The 21382-nt window shown below is 36.9% G+C and overlaps 1 protein-coding gene across 1 annotated transcript; it reads left to right on the top strand.

The window, feature by feature from the left end:
* Positions 1–8965: 8965 nt before the first annotated feature.
* Positions 8966–20536, top strand: il21 (interleukin 21). The gene is made up of 5 exons (XM_039621312.1): positions 8966–10840; positions 10948–10989; positions 12742–12855; positions 12969–13007; positions 13137–20536. The coding sequence occupies exons 1-5, from the start codon at positions 10715–10717 to the stop codon at positions 13263–13265; spliced, it is 450 nt and encodes a 149-aa protein (XP_039477246.1). The 5' UTR covers positions 8966–10714; the 3' UTR covers positions 13266–20536.
* Positions 20537–21382: the final 846 nt, after the last annotated feature.

Here is a 21382-nt window from a genome sequence, read left to right as displayed (position 1 = left end):
GTCTAGTTCTCTCTCTCCAGTTCTGCTGCTGGTTCAGGAGTGGCTGTGATATCAGGACTGCAGCAATTGTAGCCCCTTTGCTCAAAATATATGTGCATCGTGGATGTTGATGTACTGACACCAGCTTCAGTCCGCTCCTTGCGAAGCTCTTCCAAGTTTTTTAAATCAGCGTTTTATAACAGTCCTGCAAAGACCGCAGGCATCCTTGTTGTTTGTGCACTTTTTATTACCACACTTTTCCTTTCCAGCCAACTTTCCATTAATGTGTTTCAACAGCACTCTGCAAGCAGCAATGGCATTTTCGTGCTTACCGTCTTTATGGAAGGTGATGATGACTACTGGACAAATGCCAAATTAGCAATCTTCCACATATTTTTGCATATACTGAATTTGATTTGTAGACATTTACTCAACCAGTTTTTGAGCCACATGCTATATCTGTCAATATGAAAACAGAAAAAGAATCTAGAGTCTAAAATATGTAAAGATTTTTTAACTTCCATAAATAGCTGATGGAAAATATTGAACTTTTTCGCAATTTTCTAATTTTTTGAGATGCACCTACATTGCATCTCCTGGTTATAGTTATGTTTTCAGACTCAAGGCTGCTAATCTGCAGAAATAGAAGAGCGATGGTTTTGAAAATCTCACTGAAGGTGATTTCGATACAGTGCAGTAATAAGCTGCAGTGCATCCTGCAAAGCACAACATGCCAATAATGTTTCAGACAGTGAAAGTCATATGACTAAGTTGATGTTGACTAACCTGAATTATTTTACTGTAGACAGAAATGACAAGCGTGAACTTGAGATGAGTAACTCAGTAAAAGTCACTCTCACTTCATGCTTTGACTTACAGAATAAAGTTATTTTGTAGAAAACATGCAGTAGAGTGCTGTCCTGCCTACATATTTGATCATCTTATAGGAAAGATTCTCCCCCTGATTAATTGTCATATACGGCGGAAGTCTGGTTTTGGCCAAAACACCGAACCTTGTTAAAATAAACAGGATACTGTAGTGACGTATTTTTCCGAACCATCAGACGGCTGTGTATTATTTTGAGGATGCTTGCCAGTGATTGTGAAAGTTGTGATAACCTGTTCTAGACGGCGAAGGAACGTCGGGGTGGAAAATATGAAAAGGTTTCTCCCAAGATGAGATATCCATTTTTTGAAAAATATTCCACACAATAAGAGTTTTGAATGCACAAAAAGCGAAAACACATACGAAGAACTTCTGAAAGCTACGTTCTGAAGATTTAAACAGACATTAACATTAAGATACATGTTAAAAAAGAACCGCTACTGAGATACATTTACAAGCAAGTCCGATGTTTAGCAGAGACGTTTTTATATTTGTTTTGGAGCAGCTTAAAATGCCAGAATATGGGATTTTTTAAATGGATTCCTTTCATTTTGTTTAGGTCTTGATGTGAAACTTTGAATTGATACAGATGAGCCAAATCAAAAGGCCAGTATTTCAAAGGCTCATTACATGTAACCCTCTCTGACTCAAATCCATCCACCTTCTTGGAGTTCAAAGCACACCACACACCAGGTGAGAGCTGAAAACAGTACCAGAACTCACTTTGTGTTTACACAAACAGTTACTGCATATATGGCCCAAATGAATTACATCCACAGTAGAAGACTGCTCTTTGGTTCCATGATTAGTGGACTGGCATTTACATATTTTCTAGTCTTAATGACGATTTAAAGCAATTTAAAGTAAAAACGGCACTTAACCATACATTTATACAGCGCTTTATCTGCCTAACACCTACACATGATTTAGGGTCACCAGTTATCCTTGCACGCATGTCTTTGGACTTGGGGATAAAATCTGTGCATTTACAAACTCCAGACAGAAAGGCCCAAGACAACAAGGAGATTGAGACCAGGAAAGTACCTTCCTCTTTATACAATGCGATAACATTAAAAGTTTAAAAGCTTTATAAAGGCAGACTTTACAATGGCAGGCAAGTCAATTCAGTTTTAATTTTAAAGCGTCAAATCACAAGAACAATGATTTGATCTGAAGGAGCTTTCGATTGTAAGGTAAAGACCCAACAATAATATAGAGAAACTCCACCAATCACATGATCCCCATGTAAAAACTCCCTTCTAACAGGAAGAAACCTTGGGGAGAACCAGGCTCAGGGAGGGGCGGCCATCTGCCATGACCGGTTGGGGTGAGGGGAAGAAGAGACGACAAAAGACTTGAAAAGTAAATTCATCTATTTAGTTGTGGAGTAACTTGCTATGAAATCTGTGCAAATTAAGACTTGACCACCTGAAAAACAACATGAGCTGTCTTTACTCCAGCAGACAACTTCTATTCTCCCTCCTTGAAGGATATCATATTTGAAAGCTGTTTTTCAGGAAAAGAAAGGAAAAACGGATATCCAAAAGGATAACGTGGCCTCAAACATCCATGTTTTGCTTTGTTTGCTCAACAGTTTTATTAGGAAACTCCAAGTGAACACCAAACGTCATTCTGGGGGCACATCTCGTCACCTGGTAGCCATTTTCATACTCGTCCAGGCACAAGTATCAACATTTAGGCAGCCGTTTTGAAGCATTCTCTAAATGGATATGTAGGAGGTGGGGTGTCTACTTTTATAAAACCGTCTACTGCTCTCCGCCAGCATAAAAACTTTTTGTGTCATATTTAAAGTTGAGTTTAAAGGTTTGTTTTTAATTTCTTCCAGCAGCTAGACTCACTTTAATAACAGCATAAAAGAAAGAGGGTACTTTACCTGCAGGGAGCAACCTAGTTTGGAAGTGTAGGTGTTCAGACAGTGGATGTTTGATTTTAGAACAAAACTTTCCAATTGGAGTTTGATGTTTTGCAACAGTGTCAGTTTCAAGGCCTTAATATCTTCACGGCCCCTCAGCTGAGTGTTATTCCCCTACTGTTGTGGTTAAACAGTATTCACAGCTCACGGCCTGTTCAGTACTCCCACTGCTCCGCTTGTTGTTTTTCTCTTCCCTTCAAATGATCAATTTCCAAAACAGCTAAACCTTTTAAGTCTGGTCGTTGCTGGTAAAAGTCAATCGCATTAACCCTTAAAGGTCAAGAATGTGTCACCATTATGTAGGAAAGCTGTTTTCGCAAGCCCCCTTTGAGTAAGATAAACTCAAGACAAAGTAATAACTGTCATTGTGCTTAGAAGAACCGACGGGCGACTGCAGCTGTGGTATGTTGGCTTTTTAAAGCTTCAGCTATTTATCTAAAGATATGTTTAGTTTTTGCAATATTAGACATTCTATTATTTACAATCTACTGCTATGGTGATGTGGTATTAATTATAAAATTACCCTTTAAAATGAGCATTGTCAGTTTTCAGTTTATCAGTATTTTGTACAGTGGAGACACATTGTAGTTCTTGTATTATTTAAGGTGCTATTTAGTCCTATTTGTATTTAGTCAAGTACAGTTGAGAAGAAAACTTGCTTAGAAATTAATGTGAAGGCTTTGATGACCTTCAAGATGTTGCAACAGAGAAAACCTATAGTTCAGATCTTAAGATTACACACCTGACTCCCACACATGCCCTGCATTTTGATGCTCGGGGTTTGTGTGGAGTTGCGTTGCCACCCCTTAACCACTTACCTTTGAACATATGAGTAGGTCAGGTGTGTGCTACTGTGGAAGAGAAAACCTTGGTTGACAAATGGCACGCACTAGCAGGTTTGGTAAATGGCATTGTCTTGCATCCTCACTGTGCCAACAGTAAAGGACATGGTTTCAGAATTTAGTTCTAGTTCTTTGGTTAAATACTCCTTTCCACAAAATAACAAAAAAATAGGTCATGTTGGCTCCTTTTCATTAGTTTTCCTATTTGCCTTTTGTCAGATCAGTCACGGTGACCCGATTTATGCAGGTTTTGTGAAAACCCACTTTCCATCCTTTTCTGACTGTGCAGAATTGTTCATTTTCATAAAATAATAAGCAGCGTTGGGCCAACCATTTGGGTGACTTTGCAAAGTGTGAAAATTGCAGATGTCTTAGATTTCACACAGAAAACATTAGTATTTTTATTTTTTTTTATTAAGAAAATGGTAATGCCAGCATTAGTACACGGGAGTGGAAATGTAAGGAAAATATTTCTAAAGTTGAACTGTTTGAATCATAAAGATGTAAAATACTTTATCTCTAAAATGCTCGATGAACATGTGAATATTTTGTGTCTCCAAAGATGTTGTCACAATTTTTAGCTTGTTTATACCTGTTTATTGTGTGTTCTTAACTAGTATTTATCATCAGGCAAATTATTCCCAGACTATTTCAAGCTGATAAAGTGTGAAAACCTACTTTGCAGCTACTGACCAAACTCCCAGAGAATAACCAGCTATGCGTAAGCGACTCTCTGTATGTGTAGGCCAAAGAAACCAAAGATAAACTCTTCATTCTGGTTTTGATAACAGAAACTGCTGTCACAAGATAATTAAAAAAACCCGGCTCATTTTGCTGTTTTTTATTTTAAAGCTTTTATCAGATCATCAGATAAGGCACTGTACCCATATATATCAAGCACTTTTTGTGCAATCTGGTCACAACTGCATACTCAGAAGGAAAAAAGAAAAGTAGTTTAGCTTTCCTGTCTACTGGAATCAATATATGAAATTCCTCACATTTTATACAAGAAAACTTCCAATCAACTTTGTGGGTTACCATACTGAACTCTAATGCGCTGCAGGCTAATTTCATCAGCATTTTGCCGATGGTAAATTCCGGCTTGCAGATTTACCACTGGCCCTGTAAGCTTGTTTCGTTATGCTTCATTTATCAAACTTCATCTGTGATTGCTTATTTACCCGATGACAGTGTCAACAGGAGCCGAAATCTACATTTTGATATTAAAAATAGCAGCTGGTATCATCTTTGAATGCACTAATGATGACTATGAACAATAAACAATGGTTATAAACAAGCCTTGTAAACAAGCTGTGTCATCCCTCTTGTCATAGCAGTGAACAAGACCAGAAGAGGCAATCCCCCACCCACGGCAGCTTTGTATCTTCCTGTACACTTACGGTAATGAGCATGCTCACATTTCATAATCATTGATAATCTCCTTCATTTGTCGTTGCACCTAAAACAAAACAAGTCTTCGTGTTTCTCTCAGTCAGCATTTTAATTAAAAAACATAGACACTCACTTAAAAAATGCCAAGATGCGTGTGTTTCGTGCAAACTTTCAACCTTGCGCCTACTCTCTCCGCACCATGGCAATGCAAACTGTTCACAAAGGGGAGACCACAGTGTAGGAAATCATACTACTGCAAGTGGGAGTAGGAAGTCAACTCATTTTCAAGAAGAAGTAAATAAATCTGCCTCATAGTGTAACATGCTTGAACTGCAAACACAACATCTAATGACGGTGAATTCATGAAGATCCTTTTAACTTTCACTTAAACTACCTGAAAAGACAAAGAACACAACTTGCATGTTGTTTTTAGGCCACGCCACCCGTACTGAAACCATAATTAGATGAATTTACATTAAAGAGTATGTATTGGACACGTATTTTATTTATTGTATGCATAAGAAGAGGTACACGTGCAATAAACAAAAACAAAACAAAGCTGACATTTACGGTTTGAGCAAGCAATATCAAGTCAAAACAAAAACAAATTATGATACTGATGAGCAACAAGTGTGGCCGAGCTACGTAATAATGAAATACAGTAGCAGAAAAATAGACAAATCATTTGTTGACAAAAAAATGAAACATTTACTTTTGATTGACATCTGGTTTTAGGTCACCTCACACTAATAACTCGTGGCAAAAATGGTATTTAGAAAAATGAACGGGGGTCTACTCTTAACCAACTTCAATAAAATGTAAAAGAAAAAAATACAAAAAATGTTATTTATGCTTTATTTTCAGTGTAAAGTAAGAAAAAGGCACATAAGCATAACTTGTACACAGATCTAAGTTGAATGCATTGCAGATATAACTGTTAAATCACAGTCTCCTAATATGATGTCATTTAAGTAACACAGATTTAAATATTTATTCATCCTGTGACATCTCAAGTTCTCAATCTCAGTTCACACTAAAGTGACGTTAATCCAACTTACCTGTCGGTACCAAGACATTCTAATTATTGTTATATTAATAATAATAAACTCATGTAATTTTAAGAGTTTTGTATCCATTAGTGAGATGTGATTGCACCGAGGTAATTACATATGCTGCTCTCAGTCTTGTTGACATTCGTCTACGTGTTGTTTAAGACAAAGCGCGACTTGAAACAAGACGCACTGTTTTGTCGCTGTGTTTAACACTCTGGCTGACCACAAAGAACATTTCGCAGTGTGGCATGCCACGTCTGACCAAGACTGTTAGTCATCATTGAAAAACATGTCTCAGTAGAGCACTGTTTTGCAAAGTTCTAGATATCTGACGATAAGATTTCAAGAGTTCCACTTTCAACTAAGCCACTATGTTTAAGAGAAGTTTTAATTGATGGCCTTTTTGTCATAGTCGCATAGATGAATTAATTTTAGTTTTATGTCAGTTTGAATAACTACAGTACGACTAATCCAGCTAACTCTTGTGATGCTTTGAAATTAAGTGCAGTGCCTCAGAAGACAAAGTAGAATTTCAAAGTTTTCCTCACACATAAAATTTTGTGAGAATCGGGTCCGGTTGAACGCTAGATGTCCATTGTTATGCATCAACTTTTGCCAATTGCTTGCTCATAGTGTGTTGTCTTAATGTTGGGTTTTTTTCTGTATTACTGTAGCTTTACAATATAAAGTTGCTGTTGTGACTTGGCGCTATATAAATTAAATTGAATTTAATCGATGACCATTCACTAGCTGTAAATTCCCCAGACTATTCCCTATGCTACTCTTTTATTGGTTCAAGTGGGCATAACAAGTACGTTGTACCAGGAAACAAGTTGTCTTAATTTCATTACCAACCGATAGACAAATGCCAATATTTTTGTCATCCAAGGTTTTGTGGTGTACTTGCAGTGTGAGATCAAATGGCCATGCAGGTAATAAATGCATGTGGGAACCAAAAAACAGGAACGTTAATTTGAAACCACTGGCTGTAGTCTGACTAGTTTTCTATTAGCTTTTAACCACTATGCAGAAAGGAAGTGTTGAACAGGATATCTGTTGCGTGGATATCCTGGTTAAACTGAAAAACTTCTAGCCCAGCAGACTAAACTGACAGAATAACTGTTTAAAGTGAGCTTGCAGGGGGATAGTCAGTCTCAAACTGGGGCCTTCATTTTTGTTAAACCACATCAACACATTTACCATTTTTACATGCATTAGATACAAAAACAATAGAGTTGCACTGAGTAATTTCTTCTGTTCTTCTTTAATTTACTCATATTTGTAATGAATAAAATGTAACAGCTTTTTTCTCCCTGACTGCCCGTTTAATCAGAATGACTAAACACAACTAACCAGTTGTAAATCTTTGTAATTTTTAGTTATTATTTTAAGATTATTGTTTTTGATTGGAATTGAAAACTGGTGAATCAATTAATACGTATGACCCTCCCGATAAAGTAAAAATGAGGTAGATTTTCATTTCTTGAGAGGATTTTCCTATTACTGGTTTATTATTTAGTCATTAATAAACATTTTGGGTTTTTTTTACAACTCAAATAAGCTATTTGACAAAAAAGGGGGGAAAATGATGCACAGAATCCGTTGTTGGACCTGCAACTGGAAAAAGAAGCTAAGAGCTATGAAATGTAAATGATACATCCTTATGCTTATGTAACACCTTGAACAATCTTGCACCTTTATTTCCACTGCATTTCTTTAATGATAAGGGCCTTGTTCCTTATCTCCTCCACTAATCTCTATGATGGGGGAGGAAAGGTTTTATGAATTCCTCATTTCAACAACGCTGCTTTGTAAGACTCTTAGACGTAAAAACACAAACCAGCACACCACAGGTGGGTTAGGAGGGATTCTCTGGTGGCAGCCAGATGAGGAAATTCTTTTGAATTTTTAATCTACCTGTGGACACTTTTTCCTTTCTGTGTGCGCATTACAGAAGGTACTCCTGATAAGATGCTGAGGGTGATGCACCTCTTAGACCAGTCGGAGCCCCCACCCACCTGTTCCCTTACGCTGACGAAGAGAGAAAACAGACGAGAGGGGTTTTCTCTTTCACTCTCACTTCCTCTCTTCTGGTTGCCGTAGATTGTTGTAAAGATTGTGTGTATGGAGAGAACTTGCGCACTAACACTGACGGGGCAGAAAGACTGTGGTAGTATGAACATGGACATACTGACTAACCTATGATACAATCTGAAATTCCAAAATGTGTAAGTTGTTAAGTGGAGTAGATGACCATCATTAAATATTCAGTGATATTTCCATAAAAGGTTTCCTACAGCTAAAATATAACTGTGATTAAAGACTATGTTGTTTATTATTATTATTATTATGATGATGACAACCAATCTATTATAATAAAAATCGAGCTCATCGACTACATGTCTTTGTCTTTTTAACACAATTACCTCAGAAGCGGGTTTTAGTCATTATCTTTTAAAACTGCCCAATGATAAGTCCCATTTCAGTGAAAGCATAAAGGAGACTATTTACATTTGGCACTGACATTCAGTTGAACTCACGGACAATGAGATATAATATGGGATATAATTCGGATCGTCAAAATTTCACGTCCATCCGATTCTCATGAAAAACGGTGTCTCAGGAGTCAAAAAAGGAAAACTTTTTCTCTTGACCAAATTATTTATAAAGTTAAAAATATGAAGAATTCGTGAGGACAGTGCTACGAAAATCCCCTAGAATGGGTGCTTAATTATGCAATATTAATAGAATGTTGCATGTTGGTTTCATGCAGCCAACATGGTGACAATGTTACTTTAATACCAAGTTTGTGACGGTGATGGACAAAACAATGTAGGCAAAATGGCAACAGAGCATGAAATGATACAGAGGCAAAGGTGTGTAAAACTTTTATTTTTAAACTGCATCCCAGTGATGATGATTGACATGTCTAACATCATGTCAACACAACACAAACACACCTATACAAACAATGCAATCAACGATAATTCAAACAAAGTCAAGTAAAGCTGAGCACGGGCTTTGTCGATCTTTTTGAAGTACAAAGTTATACAGACCTATGCAACTTCTACAAATAAAAGTGAGAAATATGACTGCTGTTTTGTCTCACTGTGGTGAACCAATGCATCAGATGACTGACATAATGTATGTTTGACATAAGCAAAACGTACAAAAATTCCCAATATACAGAAGTGCTTTCGTGCGAGTGCGAGTTAAACTACAGACAAACCTGAAAGTGAAAGAAAATAAATAGTAATTTTACCTCTTTATTCGGCATTCACAAACATCTTGTGTAAGTTAACCAGAATCGAGTGTTTATTCGATCACTTTTACAAGCTATTCAGTTTTTACACATGTGGCAATAAAAAACTAAATATAAGTAATATGTGGCGTTGCTTATCCTTGGAGCATCTTCATTTTTGATTGCAATTTCCTTCTGTGCGTATTTTTAGTACAAAAAATATTAATTTGAACTAACAAAAACACAAAAGAAAAGACAGGCAATCCAATAGCAATTACCTATACTCCTCATAGCTGTCGTAATATATATATATATATATATGGATAAAACTGAACTGTTGATCTGTTGCTCAGCAAAAGTGGCAGCAACTAAGTTGAGTTATTTGAAGAAAGAACAGACACAATCTTTTCAACCAGTTTTGGATCTGCCTTGAGAGCTACTGATAATAATGAACACCTAGGAACGACCAGATGCTTAACCGCCTCACCTACAAAAATAGTTGATCATCAAATAATTACAATGTAATTACAACACATGACATAATGACAACATTTCTTTATAAAACCTTTATTTTTTTCCCGTGCACACCGTCATTAATCTATTTCTGTGAGTGTGTAACAGCATGTGTCATCCTTTTGAAATGACGTGACACTGTCAGTCCTGTCCATAATGACACATGCAACTGTTTCAAGGCATTTCATAAGCAGACCCCCTTAAGCCGCTGTACGTTTCCTTGATCTTGCAAGTGGACAAAGAAATTTGTAAGAGACAAAAGAGTGAAATAGCAGCATAAAGAACTACTCAGCAAATGTTACTCCAATATTAGCTTACTTTCTTATGCACTATGAAAACACAACATATATATATCTATATGTATTTTTTTTTACGTCCCTTTGGTAAAACATTAACTCTTACAAAGGGTTTCCTGTTGTTGCAGAAGATATTTGTCCGTGTAGGTGGCCACAATGCAGTGAATGCATTCAGGTTGTCAATACCACACCTACAAAGAATACCTATGACACGGTACAAGCTGTGGCTCCACTGATTCAAAGTGAAAATGGGAAGTGTCGTCGTCGTTCCTCTAGTTTCCGGGTGAGTCGGGTGCACTCAAACGAGTTTACATTCACACACACTAGCATCTATAGGCCCCACGCACGCGCGGCTTGACGCCAGTTTCGGATCACGTAGTGGTGACTGCCAGTGGAAAAGAAAATTTCATTACTCACACACTAGTTTCTGCAGTTTTCCTCTCTTACTCTGTAAAAGCGGTTTTCCTGTGTCCTCAGGGATAAGTATAAAAAGGTAAGCGACACAAGTATCTGCATTTTCAGTAAAACTTGGGTAAAGCGTCTTTTGGTGAATCGGTGCCTGCTGCTGACACTTAACAATATGAAGCTGATCGTTTTTTGCCTTTTCACAGTCTACTGTTGCTCTTTGGTCAAAGCATCACCTTTGGAGCGCAAAAAACTACAAGAAGTCCTTAGAGAGCTGAAAATGCTCAAACGCGACCTTCCGGTTAGTTCATCTACATCAACTTTTTAACTGCTTTAACTGCATTTGACAACTTGCTTTCTAACTAACTTTCATTACCTAATGCAATCTTTTTTGACTTCATTTTGCAGAACACAGAACTAATGATGAATACTCCACCAAAGGATATTGAGGTAAGCAAAACTACTTTAATCTAAAATAATGCAGACCATATGGTCACCACTACGATAAATATCGGTGGTTGCTTACTCATTGTTGTTATGCTCCCACTTACTGTAGTTAGTTTGTCAGGCGCCGGGTACTGTAGGAGTACATCAAATGATGTGTGAAATACTAAAATGTGCAGGGTGATAAGCAGCTGTAAAACTCGAAACTCAAAGGCTAAAGGTCCAGATTTAAATTTAGCATCTGCTCTTTGATCACAATACTTCAAAATAAATGACTGTCAGATTAAGCAGCAGAGGAACTGTCAGACTAAAACGTTTACAGAGTAAAATGTAAGCATTTAAAATTTAATTTAGCAAAAATAAAATCCACATAATTAAGTGTTAGACAGGATTATAACTACATTATACATTTCTTGGTTTAATTAGAAACAAAAATATGACTATTATACAGAATATTATTAAAACTTTGCACTATGAGACCATGCATTTTAGTTATTTTTCTGAGTTGATTTGACTAAAATGAAATCCTCAAAAAGGCCATATTTATTTCAATATTTATAAATAGAAATGACAATATTTACTTTAAAGACTCTATAGCACATCTTAGTAATGAAACCTAAAAACATTTTGTAAAGTTTTGCAATGCTCTTGTGGACAAATCCTACATAGTCTCATTATGTGCCCTTTATATAACTAGACTTGTAAATGTTTATTAAGATGCACTGCATTACTAGTAAATTCTAATCAGCCTTCTTTCTTGTCAGGCTTATTCATTTTCATTCAGTGAGTCAACTCAAGAGTGTGCTCAGTGGATTTTTTTCATTTTCTCACAGCTTCCTTTGAGTGAAATGTGATGAGTAATCAAGCAGAGAGCAGACAAAACCATTACACTTCCTCACGCCACCTCTCAAACTCTGAGCATTTGACAGAATGCTAGAAAACTTTTGAGTCAATATTCTGTTTAACATCTTGCAAATTACAGTTTATCTCACACCGCGAATGATGAGGATTACCAAGCATCTGATCTTGCTTTGCAAAACAAAGATTATGGTTTCAAAATGAGAATCACAACACTAAACTAAAGCACTAATGATAAGAATTAACAATAACTGTAGCAGAATTTCAGATTTTTAAATGCAGCAAAATAAATTACGGCTAATTCGCTAGGCAGATATAAAACACTCAAAAAAAAACACTCAAAAAAACTTTGACCCAAGCTGGCTGAGTTCACGGGTGTCACACCACACTGGAAAATGAGTATCTAAACAGAAACAAGTGTTTCACATGGGGAAAAATTGCATTGTATCATCAGCATTTTCATTCAGATTTTTGGAGGGAAACAATTCATAAAAAAAAAACAAAAAAAAAAAAAACCCTCTTTCACTTAACAGAAAGTTATCATTGAAATAGTGGAAACTCTGTTTGGTTCAGTTTCATTTTATGTAAAAATGTTATTTGTGTGCATCAGATTGGAAAGTCAACTACAATGAAGTCATGACATGAAACTACAAACAATAGCTTTCTTGGAACAATTATTTTTGAAACAAAGAAAACTCTCATTTTCATAGCCAACTGTAAATGAAGCAGAACTGTGCATGCATCAAGCTGTTGTGTTGGTGCTCCGTGTGATACATCTCATTTAAAAAAGCAAATGTATTTAAAAAGACCAACCGGAACCCTGACATATATATGTTCGTGTGTAAGCTGGGATAATCATGATGTCGTATTCATTATCATTTCCTTTTCTTTTCATAACAGGACTGCTGTTGTCTGACAGCCTTAACTTGCTTTCGGGAGACTCTGCTTGAACATTTTGGCATAAGTGGAAAATACCAGAAAAAACTTTACAAGAGTCTTAATCATACCCTTACTGTAAGTACACTATCATAATAAACCATATACCTTAAGTCTTATTCTAAAGACTAATGTCAACATTCTGGTACACTGCATTTCTAAAACTGGTGTATTTCTTTCAACCATTGCAGATCAATGGACTGAACTTTTGTAACACAGAAACTTCTACGGTAAGTAAAAATTCGTCAGCACTGCTTTTTTTCTCGATTGTGACTATTGTTTTTTTTTTTTGTTTGTACACAGACTCTTGTAGTAAATGACCATTGAAGTAAACTCCTTTCTTCTATGTTTCTTTTTAGAACAACTGCTCAACCTGCCACTCACATCCTAAGGAAAAAGCATCAGAGTTTTTCAACAGACTGGAGTCTCTGGTTCAAAGGGTAAGACTATTTCAGATATATTTCAGAAAGCTATACATAAAATACTAGACCATTTTGTTTTTACAGTAAGCTTAAAATAAAAAAGGCTATGCTCTTTAATATTTTCATAAATGTATTAATTTGCTGTCCAAACTAGCATCAAGTATTTATTTTCATTTCTTTTTAGGGTATAAGCAGAATCTGAGATGAGCTGAAGATCCAGTAGCAACTTTAGAGAAGACACTACTTTGTAAAGGGCCAAGCACGTCAAAGACTGCATCTTACAGCCTGATAAATATTTAACTTATTTATTATTTATTTATATTGAAATGGTTAACTCACAGCTATCAGGAAAGCTGCTCTGCTGCCACCTAGTGGACTTGGTACCCTCAGTCAGTGAGAGGGAAAATTAATTTATTCATTCATTTTGTAGTTCTCAAAGAATAGTTTATAATGACATTTATACTGTGTATGAATTTCCTTAGTACATAAATTATTTTGTCAAACAACTGTACCATCTGAAAATATCAAATTAATTACCATACATTATTTGATGTGCCTAGTTTATATGAAGGACAGATTCTCTGCTTGTAGCAGGAACTGAAACACAAGTGTTCTATTTTTTTTTTTTTTAAGCAAATGGGCATTTTTTTTTCATTCTGGGAGTGGTCCATTGTATAGTTAACATGTCGTAACTTTCTCTTGTCAACTTCATATAAATGGCAGATTGATATTAATAAAGACAGTGTCTAACTGTGCTATCAAACTATATTTATTATATAGTTTGCATGTTTAGATATTTATTGTTCAAATATTTGATACCAAGTACAAGTTTTTAGTATTACCTTTTTATATGTAATGGACTATACTGAGAAAAATAAATATAAATGAAATTCGCAGAAAGTGGAAGAGAAATTGTGTTGATGTTATTCATGTTTTTTGGTTGTTTTTTGTGCTCGTATGACGGGGTGTGAATGGGTTAATGAGGCATGTTGTTCAAAGCGCTTTGAGTGCTCAAGTAGAGTAGAAAATCACAAATAAAAGAACCAGTCCGTTTACTATGTTTTGACCTGACAAGGTCCTGGAGGCTCTTCCTGAAATGTAAAGATACATTTTCAAAGAGTTTAAGTTTAATCCAAGTGTTGCATTCAGAAGCTGTAAAACAACAATATGTGAGAGACAGCTGGAACACTAGGAGTGGCTAAATCAATATATCTCTGAAGAAAAGAAAAAAAAAGAAAAAAAAAAAGAAGAGAGAATTGGTAAAATGAATAGGTTGTCCTGGATGTCTATGGAAGACAACAGTGATGGATGATCACAAAATCTTTCCATGGTAAAGAACGACACCTTCTGGACAAGACTATGTACAAGAGAGCAGAGGCTTGCACAGGCTTATTCAAGGTTCAAACCATACTAGTTTCATAAAACTCTGAGCAATACTCTATGAGTGGAAGCAAATCTTGTGAAAATGAAAAAGTGCCCATGACAACACAAGAACCATGGCTCTGAGACCCATTAAGTGATCACTGAGCACCTTTGGCCAGATGAGCTGAACAGAAAAAGCTAAAAATAAAAAGGTTTGTAGACATGACACTAAGATCAGCAGGAAGATAAAAGGGTAGCGCTCATGATCCAAATTATATTACGTAACCTGTAAAGCACAATGAAGGTAATGTCATGCGTAGGCATGCATAGCTTCTAGTGGCACAGTCTGACTAATGTTTGCTGAAGATACAGTTAGGGCCATATATATTTGGACACTGACAGAAGTTTTATTTTTACCTGTTTACCGAAACATATTCCAATTATAGTTACATAATGGACATGGACATACTCTGTAAACTCTCAGCTTTCGTTTCAGGGTATCCACATTCAAATGGATGAAGGGTTTAGGAGTTCCAGATCCTTAATATGTGCCATCCCCTTTTTAAAATGTCCAAAAATAAATGTAGAGTTGACGCAAAGGCTATTTCATGGGCAGGTGGGGGCAATTCTTTCGTTATGTCATTATTAATTAAGCAGATATAAAGCCTGGAGTTGATTTGAGGTGTGGTGCTTGTATTTGGAAGATTTTGCTGTAAACAGACAAAATGTGGTCAAAGGAGCTCTCTGTGCAGGTGAAACAAGTCATCCTTAAGCTGCGAAAACAGAAAAAACCCATCCGAGAAATTGCTACAATACTGGGAGTGGCAAAATCTACAGTTTGGCAAATTCTGAGAAATGGTAAATGGTAAATGGCCTGTATTTATATAGCGCAAGAAAGCGAAAGAAAGCAAGCATCGGTGAACTCACCAACGGAAAAAGACCTGAAAGTCTATGGAAGACAACAGTGGTGGATGATCACAGAATATTTTCCATGGTGAGGAGAAAACCCTTCACAACAGCCAACCAAGCAAACAACCCTCTCCAGGAGGTATGAGTATCAATATCCTCATAAAGAGAAGGCTATATAATTGTAAATACAGAGGGTTCACCTTCAAGGTGCAAGCCACTCATAAGCCTCAAGAATAGAAAGGCTAAAGTGAAGCTTGCTAAAAAAAACCATCTAAAAAAAAAAAGCCAGCACAGTTCTGGAAAAATACTCTTTCTACAGATGAAACCAAGACCAACCTCTACCAGAATAATGGCAGGAAAAAAGTATGGAGAGAGAGTGAAACAGCTCATGATCCAAAGTATACCACATCATCTGTAAAACATGCCACAGGCAGTGTGATGGCTTGTGCATGCATGGTTGCCCATGCACGGCTGATTCTAAGTAACTATAATTGTCTAAGCATGTTGTGCTTATGGCATGTGTAATCAAATATTGCTTGGATGGAGAATCAGTCATTCCCATTAAAACTTTAATGTTAAGTTATGAAATGAAACAGCCTTTTACCATTAATAGGTCGCTGAAATAGCAATTCCGACTGGGATATACTAAAACACAGGTGTCGAACTCCAAGCCTTGAGGGCCGGTGTGCTGCAGGTTTTAGATGTGCCTTGATCCATTTAAATGGCTGAATTGCCTCCTCAACATGTCTTGAAGTTCTCCAGAAGCCTGTTAATGAACTAATCATTTGATTCAGGTGTGTTGACCCAGGACGATATCTAAAATCTGCAGGACACCGGGCCTCGAGGCCTGGAGTTCGACACCCCTGTACTAATGGTAGGATTGTAATTCTTGAGGAGCGAAGATGAAGAACCTACCCACCACCAGAGGGCAGTATATTGGCAAGTGTTAAATATATATTAAAGTGTATTAAGATTTTCAAAAAGACTTGAAAACAAAAATCCAGTGTTAGCTGTTCAAACCTAATAAAATTTTTTGAGAATATCAAATGTACGGATTTATGCTCATATAGTGTTTAACATGACATCAAACTTATGTAGCCTTAAAAAAGCTGAACTTTTACAAGTAAAATCCAAGTAATACATGTGAGTAACCTTGTTCTTTCTGAATTTTTCACCAATGTTTTTGAATGTTATGAACAGGTGGATTTTCAGAGTTTGCAAATGTGGTAAAACCATGTGTGAAAAGATATATGAGAAAAACACCACAGACTTCAAAAAGCATGCAGCAACCTGGCAGTCCAAAAGCCACTAAAAACTCTCATAATGACATAAGCAAACATGTTTTTTTTAAACAGGTGTCCCCGCTACAAACATGGACTTCCCAGATGATAAAGGGGGATTTCAGCAAAACAAACTCACTCACTCATCTGTTTTAACCAAGATGAACTTCACGCCTGTGAAAAAAAGTCCTGCAGACCCTGTGGGTTCAACCACTAGAAAAAGCTTTGGTCAAGCAAAAAAACAAAAACAAGAAAGAAAAAAAAAACCAGAATCACTCAAGATGATGAGTCATAAATACTGAATTGCGCTTTATTCTTATTCATCCAATATGATCAGCATACTTTAAAATATACTGATAATAAATGCTTTCTTGGATATCAAAGTGGGGTTTTCTGAACCGTAAACAAAACTTACGACAGGTGCCAACATTGCCTATAAGTGTCTTTCCAGGCAAAGAAGAAAAATATGTTTTGTGTAAAGGTCAGATCAGCAACTCCCACAAATGGAATCAATTTTATGTTTCAAAGATGGTGAAATTTCCCTTTCTGGGTACAACACCAATTGTGATACTCTAGATGTGTGACAAATGAAGGGATTTTTCCTTTCATGAAAAACAAACCGTGCCACACCAGACCCGGTAAGGAGACTGACCACCAAGAGAAAAGATCTAGTGCTCACAGTCATATTGGGATAATATAAGAGCTGTACTACAAAGCATGATCAAGTTATCCAGGTGTGGTGACCATAAAGGCAGACTTTTTAAGTGTCAAAAGATTTGTTCTCTTTTAATCTTTTAACATGATGCACACCCAATGTGCTTCTGAGGAGATTATATCTACCACATTTACTGTAATTATTTTGCTATGCTATTAGCAGTACAGAATGCAAAGTCTGAGAAGGGTTATAAAGTAGTGATGCAGTATTGATATTATTTTCCCAATACTGAGGACTAATGTAGCAAGTATCCATTATCACAGCTAACAGTATACCTTCTAAGTATTTATGTATTTAGAACATTCATATTAAAATGAGGCTTACTCACTTAATCCACGATTCCAGTCAAAACCTCCACTGACATATACATGCAAATTGGGCAAGTAGGAAAGTAGTTAAAATATTAACTGCTGCAACCCACACTGAAACATGGAGTTTTCAGTGTGCTCAGTCATAGGGGAAGTATTTGGAAAAAAAAAATCAAATCAACAAAAACTACTAAAATAATTCTCTCTTTTGTCTCCTGTGGGGAAGGAGCAAAGGATTTAAGGAAGGAAGAAACGGACTTGTATAGAAGTCTACTTGTGCAGTAAGTCTCCCTCACTAACAAGAGGGGAGCATGATGAGAAAATGGAGCGAGTACTTTGAGGAGGTGACGAATGAAGAAATGAGAGGGAGAGTAAAACACATGGAGGACAGTTAGTGAACTATGATGATAATGAAGAGTGGAAAGATGGTCGTTCGAGCTGACGTACCTGTAGAAATATGGAGATGTCTAGGAGAGAGGGCAGTGGTCTTTTGAACAAGATGGTTTAACAGAATCTGGTAGAGTGAGAAGATGCCTGAGAAATAAAGAAGAAATTTACTGGAATCGATTTTCAAGAACAAGGGTGATATGCTATACCTGTTGCACTGTTCCTTTGTGGTTTTAGACAAAGTAAATGATAAGGTACCACGAGTGGAACTGTGACACCACATGAAGAAGCCAGGAGTGGCAGAGAAGTATGCAAGAGTATGAGTGTGTGACAGTATTGAGGTGTGCAGCAGGAGTGACAGGTGGGTTCAAGGTGGTAGTGGGATTACATCAGGGATCCACTCCTTTGCAGTCTCAGTCTCCATGGACTATGATGTTTTTGCACACACCACTGGAATCTGTAATGAGAGTAGTGAGCTGATGGAAGAGAGGCTGGAGAGGTGGACAGAATATGAGAGAGACCAGCATAACAAGCTGCAAAGAACAGAGCGTAGATGAGTGTGCAAAGAGAGGTGAGGAAGAGGGTTCAAACAGGGTGGATTTGGTGTAGATGAACACTGGCAGATTTGTGACAGAAGGATAGCAGAAGAGTGAAAGGGAAGGTCTAAAAGATGGTAGGGAGACCTGCTATGATGTACGGTTCGGAGGTGGTGGCACCAACAAAAAGACTGGAGACCGAGCTGGAACTGGTGGACCTGAAGATGTTAAGAGTTTTATTGGGACCAAACAGACAAGATTAGAAATTAGTATATCAGAAGGACAATACATGTTAAGAGGCTTGGAGAGAAAGATACAGAGCCAAAGCTTAGATGGTTTGGACATGTGCAGAGGGTAGTGGACATATTGGACAAAGCATGTTGAAGACCGAGCTGCCAGGCAGGAGAAAAAGAGGAAAACCACAAACCTTGTTTGTGGATATCCTGAAGGAGGACATGAAGAGGGTTGCTGTCATAGAGGCGGATGCTAGGGATACGGTGAGATTGAGTGGAAGATGAAAGACTGATGGAATAGATGAATGGATTTAGAGGTGTAAACAAAAAAAAGCCACACCATCCATCCATGAATCATCTAGGTCAAATGGCAGCAATATAAGCAGAGATGCCAAGCCTCCCTATCCAGATGTCCAAACCTCCTCAACTGGCTGTTCGGTGCAGAGTAGCAGCAGCTCTACTCTGAGCCTGTCCTGAATTACTGAGCGCATCACTTTTATCTCTAACCACATATAATTCCTGAAGCATTTAAATGCCATTACCAGATGTCATCTGACTTTTACTTTCGATCCCTCTCATAGTCTGTGGTGTTTCTTTGTTTCTCTTTTCCCCTCATCCTCCAACCAGTCATGGTAGATGGATGCCCCTCTATGAGCCCAATTCTCCCAGAGATCTCTTCCTGTTGGAAGAAAGGTTTTCCTTCCCAGTGCTGCAAAGTGCATGTGGATAGGGGATTATGTGATTGTTGAGGTTTACCAGATGACAGATAACATTAAGCACCATGAAGCTACTGCTATGTAGATGAAACTACATAGCAGTTGTGATTTTTTTTTTTTTTTTTTTTTTTTTAAAACATGCCAAAAATCTTGTTTTTCCCTCATAAAAAATTTGAAAACAGACCATAAAGTGGGCTTATGCACTTTGACAGATATTATTTGAACTTCTGAATGTTACCGTTTTGATTATACATATAACCATTATATACACAGCTGTTCACTGGGTGGTTTTATAGTGCACATTTTGCTGATACATAAAAATCAGCAATCAATAAGAATTTCAACTATTTTTGAAACCACATTGTGCACTTTACCTGCCATCATTTAAAACAGGTAATCTGTAATAAAGGTTGGCTAAGTTCACTGTTCAAGAAACAGCCTGGAGGAGACTGTTTCAGCACCAAACTGGTTTCGCTTTGATCTTTTAAGAAAACACCCCAGCGTTGCTAAGCTAAAGCAAACTTTTGCACTGCAATAGGGAATTGCCTTTTTTTAAACAGCTGAAACCACACTGTGCAGACTGCAAACAACCCAAGCAGCTGTACTGCAGAAAACATATGCATACTTAAAAAAATACATGGTGCGTGCCTGGTGAATCCTTTTATGAGACCATCTCTATTGTGAGTGTCTTGATGTGGGAAAGTGCACAACAGGTTGAGGGTTTTTCCTACTGTGTCTGTAAAAAAACAACAACAAAAAAAAAAAGTACAATATGAATTTATGAAATGCAAAAGGCTTACAAAAGCAACACTGAAAGTCTGAATCAGACCTGAGGCTGCTAATGGCTCATATCTTCTTCAGATTTAGGAAATGCTAAATGATTAATTTATTATTTCCTTACAACAGTGGACAAACCTGGCTGAGCAGACACAACCTGAAACGCCTGTGGTCACACTTGCAAACTATAATATAAATGTTTTAAAAGTAAATTACAGGGCCACAAAAAGAAATTATTTTATGTCTAAAACGTGAACACAAACTTCTGTTTTCTAAGTATTAGAAAAGGTTTGCTTGTTGCTTGGAACCACAGCCACTCTTTTTCTGTAAACTTAGTGGGAACTGTTCTTTTTAAAATTGAAAGAGTGTGAAAGAAGACTTTTCTGTCTTTGTCAGAGGACAGATCATGTAGATATCAAGACACGAGACTACAGACTCTTCATGCGTTCTCAAGTACTTTCTCCATTAACATGTGTTCCCCCCATTTTAGCTCTACATGTTTCAGAGATGTAACCAAAATAGATGCATATCAGAAGCTCAAAGTGTTGCAATATGCTTATTGCAACACTTTATCTACTAAAATGTAGATTTCACAAGACAGAGGCTCAAAGTGTTTTTGACAAGTGCACAAGCTTAGTTTTTTTCTCAAATTGGCATATTTGGTATTCAATGCTAACTTCTCATTAATACACCAATGAAAGAACGCATTTAAGTTGTTTAATGGTATGATTGTACAAATGACGGTTGACCAAAATGCAAAATTCATACGTTTTCCTTCAATGAAATGATTACCTATGTAGTTTACGTTGTTCATAATAACTACTTAGGTTTAATACTCAACCCTCGCATTGAGGGTCTTGGCGCAAGCTAGCTGGAACTTTTGTCATCACCTTCGGGGAATAATTTTGTTGTTTATTGTTTAAGTTCTGCCACTGTCTTAGTGCATATCACTAAGATAAT

Source organism: Oreochromis aureus, linkage group 2 (genome assembly GCF_013358895.1).
Source record: "Oreochromis aureus strain Israel breed Guangdong linkage group 2, ZZ_aureus, whole genome shotgun sequence".
Lineage (NCBI taxonomy): Eukaryota > Metazoa > Chordata > Actinopteri > Cichliformes > Cichlidae > Oreochromis > Oreochromis aureus.
The sequence above is the reverse complement of the archived record's forward strand: the minus strand, read 5'-3'. Positions and strand labels throughout refer to the sequence as shown.